Source organism: Myotis daubentonii, chromosome 1, assembly GCF_963259705.1.
Source record: "Myotis daubentonii chromosome 1, mMyoDau2.1, whole genome shotgun sequence".
Classification (NCBI taxonomy): domain Eukaryota; kingdom Metazoa; phylum Chordata; class Mammalia; order Chiroptera; family Vespertilionidae; genus Myotis; species Myotis daubentonii.
This window is the reverse complement of record NC_081840.1, coordinates 33,143,017-33,153,619: the sequence shown is the minus strand read 5'-3', so window position 1 is coordinate 33,153,619 and position 10,603 is coordinate 33,143,017. Positions and strand designations below refer to the sequence as shown.

Here is a 10,603-nt window from a genome sequence, read left to right as displayed (position 1 = left end):
GGCTGAGGCCACAGAGGGAGATCCAGACAGCAAGCTGAGCCTTTATTTTATAGCCAGAGGTAAACAAGGTAGTGGTCACCATAGTTACAATGTTCTTGTGAGTTTCACTTATTCTGGCAGCACTTGCTACATCTCCCTCAGCCCATTAGCTACCCAGATAAAATCTAGGGAGTGTGATAAGGTTATGCTAAGAGGGCTGTGCCCTCTAAGCTGGGACTTGTTTGTGGCTTTGACAACAGGTCACTCCAAGGCTTAACCCTATAGCCGCTCCCTACATAAGCCAAGACAGATCAAAGCCAAACCTGATGGCCTGCTACCATTAACAGGATTCAGCCCTGGCTTTTCCCTATGAAAGGGGAAATGTTGACTTAATGCCTATTTCCATCTGAATCAGGGGTCCCAAACTTTTAATGGGTTGGGGACTGAGCTTAGTGAGGAAGGGAGAGGGAGAGAGAGAAACATCAATGATGAGAGAGAATCATTGATTGGCTGCCCCCTGCACATCCCCTACTGGGGATCGAACATGCAACCTGGGCATGTGCCTTCTACTGGAATCGAACCGAGAACCTTTCAGTCCACAGGCCGATGTTTTATCCACTGAGCCAAACCAGCTTGGGCTTCAAAGGGTTTCTTACATTTGATTCTCACTTATGAGATGGGTGAGGAGGAATAATATTATAACTCCATTTTACTAATAAAGAAACAGAGATAGAGAGTGTATAAGTGACTAGATATGTGGTAGAATGGAGGCATAAGACTGAGCTTGCCTATCTTTGTTTACCCAGTTCTTAGTCTCATTTCTAGTAGATGAAAATATATTATGTATCTCAAACTTTTTAATAGCTATAAAATATTTCATGGATTAAAAAAAATTATCTAACTATTCTCTTATTGATGGACATGTCTTTCCCCCCAATCTTTTTATTTTATAAATGATTCTATGACTGTCTTCACAGATATATCTTTGAGTACTTATGTGACTATTCTAATTGGGTAAGTTGCTAAGAGTTAAATTACTGAGTCAAAGTATAGGTATATTAAGATTCTGATGAATATTGCTAAATTGTCCTTCAAAATTTGTACTGTTTTGCATTCCACTTTCTTTCCCTAAATGCCTATCTATACTATTTAATCTTTGCCAGTCTGACTGGGAAAATGTGGCTAATTTTTAATTTTATTATTAAATTTTAGCATCTTTATGTCTAAAATAGATATGACTTAGGAAAGCATACAAATCTGAAGTGTACAGCTCAATGATTTTTACATATGTATACATCTGAGAAACCACCATCCAGATCAAAGTATAAAACCTTCTCATTTCCTCAGAAAGTCCTCTCTTGCCCCTTCACCCACCTATCCCAAAGGTAATCATTCTGACTTCTGTCAACATTAATTCATTTTGCCTATTCTTGAATGTAGTATAAATGAAATCAAACTATTTTATGTCTTCCTTTGCTCAACCTAATATCTTCATTCATTCATATTGTTGTGTGTATCAGTTAATTCTTTTTTATTATTGCTTTGTATTACATTATATGAATATGCAATAGATTAGTAATTCATTCTCCTTTGATGGACATTTTAGTTGTTTCTAGTTCTTTTACAGTAATGAATAATGTTGCTATTACATTCTTGTATATGTCTTTCATTGGGCATACATACTCATTTCTTTTGGTCATACACCTAGAGTAGAATTGCTGAGTCATAGAGTAGGTATATGTTTAGCTTTAATAGACACTGCTTAATAGTTTTCTAAAGTTACACTCCCACCAGCAATGTATGAGAGTTCCACCTGCTTCCCATCCTTCCCAATACTCAGTGTTTTTAGTCTTTTACATTTTAGACTTCCTGGTAGATACATGATAGTTTCTTGTGGTTTTAATTTTTATTTTCCTGATGAATAATGATGTTAACCATCTTTCCATATGCTTATTAGCTATTTGGATAGTCTCTTTTGTGTGATACTTGTTCAAGCCTTTTGCCCGATCTTTAAATTGTTTCTGTGTGGTTTTTTAAAATTTTATCTGATTTGCATGAGTTATTTATACATTCTTTACCTATCTTTGTCATAGATAGATAGACAAAATATTATCCTAGTCTGTGACTTACCTGTTTACTCTCAAACATATTTTTAATAAAAGTTCTTAAATTTAAATTAAGTCCAATTATGTTTTTATTCTCTTATGGTTATTTTTTTCTGTTCTAGTTAAGAAATCTTTATCTACCCTAAGGCCAGGAAGGTGTTCCCCTATGTTTTCTTCTAGAAATTAAAATATTTCAATTTAACATTTACACTTCAGAGCAACCTTAAATGAATTTTTTAATATGTTGTCAAGGTAGGAAATCAACTTTTTGAGGATTTTTTCCTATATGGATATACAATAGTTCTACCCTTATACGTTGGAAAAAAACAACTTCCTTCCACAGAGTTGCACTGGCACCATAGGGAGAAAGTATTCAGTATTTCACCATTAAATGTGCCAGCTGTAGGGTTTTGTTCTTTTTTTTTTTTTTTGATACCTTTTGTAAGATTAATAAAGTTCCCTTCTATTTTAAATTTGTTGAGAATTTTTTTCTGAAAGCATGTTATGTTTTATTAAATGCATTTTTCTGTGTCTATTGAGATCATTATATGGTTTTTCTCCTGTTTTTTCTGTTCATGTACTGAATTACATTGATTATTTTAGAATGTTAAAACAAACTTGCATCTCTGGTATACACCGTACTTGGTTATTATGTATTTTTATCTCTATATTCAATTTGCTAGTGTTTTATTTTGAAATTTTGCATCCATAGGCAGAAAGGACTTCGGTTTGAGCTCAGATTTATGTTAACCTCATAAAACAAGTAGGTAAGTGTTCCCTTTTTCACTAATCTCTGAAAGAATTTGAGAGAGAATATCATTATTTCTCCTTGAATATTTGCCAGAATTTCCCTTGAAAAGCACTTAGTCCTGGATTATTATTATAGGAATTTAACTATGTATCTATACATTCCATTTCCTTTTTTTTTTAAATGATTCCAAAGAGAAAAATAGAGAAGAAAGAGAGAGAGAGAGAAACATCGACCTGAGAGAGAAACCTTCACCTATTGCCTTGAGTTCAGGGATCACACTCAAAACTTAGGCCCTGACTAGGAATTGAACCCACCATCTTTTGGTGTACAGGACAACACTCCAACCAACTGAGCCACAACGGCCAGGGCTATCTTCCATTTCTTAAAGTATGTCAGAATATTGGTATTTTACTTCTCTTTGTTTCAGTTTTAGTAAATTATATTTTTCAAAGAATTTGTCTATATTGTCAAAATTATTGGCAAAAGGTTGTTCATTGTGTTCTCTGCATATCTGTAGATTGTGTAATGACACCACATTTTGAAACTCCAGATATTGGTTATTTGTTTCTCTTTTATTGAATATTCTTGCTAGGAGATTTTAGATTTTATTACTCTGTTTAAAGAACAAATTTTGGCTGTGATGACTTCTCTATTGTATATACACTTTCTATTTAATCGAATACTGTGTTCTTTATTATTTGCTTCTTCATTTGAATTTGAGTTTCATTTGCTCTTCTTCTAGTTTCATAATATGAAAGCTTAGGGTATTGATTTTCCACAATTCCTTTTTTCTACTGTATTCATTAGAAGCCATAAATTTCCTTCTAAGCACTGCTTCAGCTGCATCCCACACATTTGATGTTTTATTTTCATTATTTTTCAGTTCAAAATATTTTCCAATTTCCTCTTTCACCTACAGGTCATTTAGAAGTATGTTCCTTAATTTTTATACATTTTGGGATTCTCCCCTTATATTTCTCTACTGATTTCTAATGGTCAGAGAATATACTCTACAATTTCAGCCCTTTGAAATTTGCTGAGTCTTGCTTTATGACCCAGCAGATGGTCTATATTTGGTGTATATTTGAAAAGAATGTGTATTTTGCAGTTGTTGGGTATAGTGTCCTATAAATATCAATTAAGTTAAGTGGCTTAATAATGTTTAAATATCTTTCTATTGATTACTTGGTCTTCTTGTTTTTAGTTACTGAGAGGTGTGCTCAAACCTCCAATTATGACTGCGAATTTGTTTATTTCTTCCTTTATTTTACTTAACTTTTTCTTTATATATATTAAGCTTATGTTATGTCCATACAAAATTAGAATTGTTGCATTTTCCTATTGAGCTAACACTTTTATTATTATGAAATGTTCTTCTTTATCTCTAATAACACTTCTGGCCTGAAAGTACATTTTGTCTCATAAATATAGTCATACCAGCTTTCTTTTGATTAGTGTTTCATGCTATGCCTTTTTCCATCCTTATGTTTTCAAATTATCTGTGTCTTTATGTTTAAATGGGTCTCTAAAAAACAACATGTAATTTAATCTTTTCCAAGAAACTGACATTCACTTACTTTTAATGAGCTTATTTATATAATTGGGTTTCAGTCTACCATCTTCTATTTGTTTTCTATTGGCTTCATCTTGTCTTTAAATTTATTTATTTATTGTTTGTTTGTTTGTTTGTTTGTTTGTTTTAGAAAGAGAGAGGAGAGAACGAAAATGGTGGTGTAGGTAAATGCTGGTACTCACTGCCTCCCACAACCACATCTAAATTACTACTAATATACAGAACCACCGTCATTCAAAACTGCCTGAAATCTGGCTGGATGGAAGTCCCACGACCAGAGAAGTAAAGAAGAAAGCACATGGAGACTAGTAGGAAGGGTGGAGGCATGGAGCAGTCTGGTCCCACACTCACATGTCGTGTGTTTCTTAATAGGGAGGGATATCTAGGTTGCAGAGGCCTCCCATGAGGAGCAAGGGGTCCCAGCCCCACACCAGACCCCTCAGCACAGGATTCCAGTGCCAGGAAGAGAAGTCCCCATAACTTCAGGCTATAAAATCCGGCAGGGATTGTAGCTGAGCAATATAGAGACTGTTGGAGTCCCAGGCAGTTACTCTTAAAGGGCCTGTCACAGATTTGCTGGGAGTCGCTCCCTACGAACTCCAGCACTGGGGCAGCAGCTTGGTGGGGATTCAGGAATATATGGGCAGGGACAGGACTGTCAGGCACCGCTGCAAGAACTCTGGGGCAGCTTTCTCCCAGACAAAAGTGCTGGCAGAGGCCATTGTTCCTATGCTGAGACCTCCCCCCATCACAGAGCTCACTGGCAGCCATATCTGAGTTTCCATCAGCCTGACTCACACTATTGGCTCCGCCCTGGTGATTCCTTGAGATCCCACCCCAGCCCAATTTGCAGCCCCACCCAAGCTGTTTGCAGTGGCTTTTCCATGTTTGGCTCAGGCTTCAAACTTTCCTAAAATCTCTCAAAACAAGCAGCAGCTGGCATCAGTGTGCCCCATTCCTCTCAAGAGGCCCAAGGACCGGCAATAGCAGCATCTTGCCCTGTTTCACAGCTTGGCCTCTCCTGGGCACTTCCAAGCCCAACACAAGTAGCAGCCATCTGCAAATCACTCTGTAGCTCCTGACTGGTGGCCCCACGAAGGGCACAGGCAATGGCTGACTTTGCACCTCCTGGGAGGCCCCAGAGCCAGTGCATAGCTTCAGACCACACCAGATTACAACTCTACACTTCCATGAGTGACATACTCCACCAAAGCCAAGTCTGGCTCTATAGGAATATTTCCTGCACTGCAGTTCTTCCACTGTAGTCACAGCTGGTCTTCACAGCCAATTGGCCTAGAAGTCAATTCCTCCCACTGACACCAACAGCAATCAAGGCTCAACTACAAGACAGTGCACACAAGCCCACACAAGGAAGCACCTGGAGTGCACAGTTCAGGTGTTTGGGAAGGCTAAGCCACTGGGCCCTACAGGACACCTACAATATAAGGCCATTCTACCAATTCCAGGAGACATAGCATCTCTACCTAATTCATATTAAAAAAAAAAACACAGGGAATCAGCTAAATGTGGAGATAATGAAACATGTCACAAATGAAAGAACAGAAGAAATCTCCAGAAAAAGCACTAAATGAAGTGGAAGCAAAGCAAACTACTAGATACGGAGTTCAAAACAATGGTTATAAGGATGCTCAAGGGTCTTAATGAGAGCGTCAAGAGACTTAGTGAGACTTTCAAAGATCTTGGTGGGAATTTCAAGGAAATTAGTGAGAACATCAAAGACATGAAAAAGGACCAGTCAGGAATGAAGGATACAATAACTGAAATGAAGAATAAGTTACAGGGAATCAACAGTAGAGTAGAGGATGCTGAGAGTCAAATCAGTGGTTTGGAATATGAGGAAGCAAAAAAACACCCAATCAGAAGAGCTAAAAGCAAAAAGAATCCAAAAATATGAAGATAATGTAAGGAGCCTCTGGGACAACTTCAAAAGTACCAATATTTGCATTATGGGGGTGGGTGCCAGAAGGAGAAGAGAGAGAGCAAGATATTGAAAACCTATTTGAAGAAATAATGACAGGAAACTTCCCTTACCTGGTGAAAGAAATAGACTTACAAGTCCAGGAAACACAGAGTCCCAAACAAGAGGAACCCAAAGAGGCTCACACCAAGACACATCATAATTAAAATGCCAAAGGTTAAAGACAATGAGAGAATCTTAAAAGCAGCAAAAGAAAAGCAGTTAGTTACCTACAAGGGAATACCCATATGACTGTCAGCTGATTTCCCAATGGAAACTTTGCAGGCCAGAAGGGAGTGACAAGAAATATTCTAAGTGATGAACAGCAAGGACCTACAACCAAGATTACTGAACCCAGCAAAGCTATCATTTAAAGTTGAAAGTCAGATAAAGAGCTTCACAGACAAGAACAAGCTAAAGGAGTTCAAAAATATGAACAATAAAATGGCAATAAATACATAGCTATCAACAATTAAATCTAAAAATTAAAATAAATGAACAAGGAATCTAATGAACAAAATAAACTGATGAATAAAATAGAACCAGAGGTATGGAAACATGGAACAGACTAACGAATCTCAAAGGAAAGGGGAGTGGGTGGGAAGAGATTAACCAAAGAACATATGCATATATTACCTATGTACACAAAAGATAGGATGGTGAAGGCCTGGGGCAGGATGGGAACCAGGTGGAGGGAGAAAAGGGGGGAGGGGAGACATCTTTAATACTTTGGACAATAAAGATTTAAATATATTTTTAAAAAAGAGAAAGAGGAAGAGGGGGACAGAGAGGGACAGAGAGGGAGAGAGAAACATCAATTTGTTGTTCCACTTGTTGATGCATTCATTGATTGATTCTTGTATGTGCCTGACCTAAGATTGAACTTGCAATTTTGGTCTCTTGGGATGATGCTGTAACTAACTAAGCCATTCAGTTTGTGGTGAATTATTAAAGCAGCCCTGGAAAACTAAGACAAAGCTCTTTAGAAAAGTTGATGTTTCAATACTGCTTTGTCTTGATGTTCCAATACTGCTTTAACCACCTCTTGGTGTCTCAGCTAAGAATGCCTGTCTCAGTTCCACCTGAAAATTTCCCGCATGTATTTGCAAATGCTAGACTACCTTGGGTACAACTGACACTCTTCGTTGCTCAGTGAGGCTGTCCTTCTGTCCATCTGTGTTTGACTTGGATTTCCACCTTTGGTGTGCTGTTCTGCAGTCTTTCTCAGGTGTAAGAAGTCCCTGGGCTGCTCCATTGCACCACTGGCCATTTCTCTGGCCAGAGCACCAGACATTTCCCACAGCTGCTTTGCTCTACCCCATTGCTTTCCTGCATTCCAGGTGGCAATGGATCCCTAAAATTGTAATTTGTTTGTAGTAACCTGTTCCTCCGAACCCCTCCTCCCAAAAGCTTTTAGTGTGTTGTCTTTATCGATGGTGTTCTGAAATTTCACAATGTGTCTAGGTATGAATCTTTTTTAATCTTGTTTTGTATTTAACAGGTTCTTTCAGTCTGAAATTTTATACCTTATGTCAACTCTGGGGGATGTTCTTCTATTATTTTTATGATTTTTTTCCATCAGTTCTCTATTCCTGGGTCTCCTTTTGGACAGATATAGGTTCTTTTAGTTGGTTCTATCTCTCTTGAAATTTTCCTCTTGTGTTTTCCATTTTTTGGTCTTTTTTGCTCTATATTCCAAGAGATTTTCTTGTATTTCTTAGATTTTATTATTTTTATTTTGTTATTTTTAATCTCCATGAACTCTTCATTGTATTCCTTTGCTCCTTTTTCATAGTAGTCTCTTCTCAGATACAATATTTTTCTCTTTTTGGACACAAATGGGAATTCTTTGTAGTTTCTTACGTTTTATGAATCATCTTTATTTCTGTTGTTTGTGTCAGTTTTTTAAATGTTTGTTTTGGTTATTCTCACTTGAGCTACAGAATTTCCTCCCGATCTATGTTTTGTTTGGTTTTTATTACATATCTTTCTGTGAATCAAAGAAAAATTTGATTGATATAGGTGGATTGGATGGCGTTTTCTTCATTCTGACCCTGATTTAGAGCTAGGTTTTGTGTTTGTGGGTAAGAATGTGAATGATAGGATTCACTTTAAAGTGCTGGGGCAGGTGTTCAGGTTGAGCCTGTCCTCAAATACCACAACAAAGTGGGTCCTCTCTGGTGCTCCAAACTTGTACTCTGAGTTGTTATTGCATGAATACAATACATATACTACCTAAATTTCTTTGGAGATAATGTTTCCAACTTGGCTTGGGGCAAAAGTCATTGCTGTATAGTATGCTAGCAGCAGGGACTAAAGACCAAGGGCAGCAGGACTCCATGCTTTGGCTCCATCAGTCCTGATACATGTACCTATCTTTATAGTTGGGGGTGAGGGCTATACCATTTATGACACCATGGGTTGAGCAGGGAAATTGTATTCCTTAGAGGAGATTCAAATGCTTTTATCTGAAGATTAAGATAAAAGCCGTAACTGTCCACTATAATAGGCAAATGTGATTAATCCCATTTTACAAGTGCATTTGGTGAAAAAATATGAAGGAATCATGGAGACTAGGAATGAGGAGCAATATGATATAGTAAATCAACCTACTATAAACACCACCATTGTTGAACATTGTGCGAAAAGCTAGAGGAAATGGTTAAGCATTTCCATCAAGGTAACCTTGGCCCAGTTCACACCAGTTGGGGGTGGAAAGGAAGCTGTCTGAGGAGGGAGAAGCTCTAAAAATCACTAACATCATAACAAATATGCTGTAGGCTTCACTAGAGGCCAACCTTCAATTTCTGATTTACTGAATATCTTTCCGTTAAAGTGAGTAAAGTAATCGTGGGAGGAGAATGTAGCTGTGGAAAATACATTTGGAATTTCACAGAATGTTTTGGGCCTGTTTTACAATCCATTTGTATTCCATTCCTATCCATTTCAAAGGCTTTTCTGAGTGCTGACAAGGAAGAAAGTTCTGCTAAATTTGAACCTTTTAAATAGATCAAGATTTTGAACATATCCCAAACATGGTCAGATTTCATGCAGATAAATCTCAACCACATCACAATGTTGATGGGATCATTCATTTAATTTTTTTTTTTAAAGCAGAGTAACTGACAATCCCAAATATGGATGAGGCATTTAGCCCTAACAAATGTAGTAATCAAAATAGAGAGTGATCAGCTTATCCAGTTTCCCATCTATGTTTTAGCTGAGATGTTTAATTTTCATTTCTTCCTTTCTACTGACATCCTAACCTAGTCAGGGAGGTCTGATAGCCCTTTCCAGGGGATGTTGTTACTTCCTCTTTCTTACATAAGAACCGGAATTCCATTTGGAGAAGGAAATTACATTGGGCTTGATCAATAACCTCAAAGAACTAAAAGAAAAAAAATTACCTGTTATTTGACTTTAATATGTACTTGATGTCCATGATTTGTGTTCATGTGTTAATTGTAGGGTCACTAGCAATTAGATTAGCCATTGTTAACATCTAAAATGGATTTAAATGCAAAAAGAATCAATACTTGAGCTAAATGTTTAAATATCATAATATTAACAAGAGAGAAATTTTAACTACTTCTTAAAACTTTTTAAAATTTTTTTGCTTTCTGCATTTTAGAACAATGAGCATATGTAGGAGAGGTGAAATTTACCACTGTTGTAAAGGACAATATAAACATCTTGCTGCGGTAATCGAAATGATGGAAGTGGCACATGCATGAGCAGTAAGTAGTAAGTATAGTTTGTGAAACTAAAATATCTTAGCATTAAATTAGACAAAAGATTGTAATAATTACTATGGCTGATGTTTTTAAGCCCTTGCAGGGTGCTTGACACTGTTTTTATTTTTATTTTATTTTTTTCATTTAAACTTCACAACCATTTTATGAAGCATGTACTAAGTGAGTCTGGGAGGATCCACCTCCATGAAGTTACAAGTTGGGTTGAAGCTTAGGTCTGCTGACTACAGATCCAAAACCACATAACTTATCTCCTATGTTTTAGCCAATTGTGAATCTAGATAGTTTAAACAAATGGAGTCTTAATGGAGCTTTAAAGGTAGAAAGTCTAAAAGACTGATATATTTAGAAAGACATTGGAGTTTACCATTACTTGCTCCTATAGTCCACTAAATAAAGTCTCAGAAACTATGTTGTTAGATTTTGATACCCCCATAACCCTAAATTTTGTTTGTTGAATTAGAT

The 10,603-nt window shown here is 36.8% G+C and overlaps 1 protein-coding gene across 1 annotated transcript; it reads right to left on the bottom strand.

The window, feature by feature from the left end:
• Nucleotides 1–7,420: 7,420 nt before the first annotated feature.
• On the bottom strand, nt 7,421–7,641 carry LOC132216885 (SNRPN upstream reading frame protein-like). Its single transcript, XM_059666569.1, is given in 2 exon segments — nt 7,421–7,500; nt 7,503–7,641. Coding segments are annotated over 2 exon segments (219 nt in total).
• Nucleotides 7,642–10,603: the final 2,962 nt, after the last annotated feature.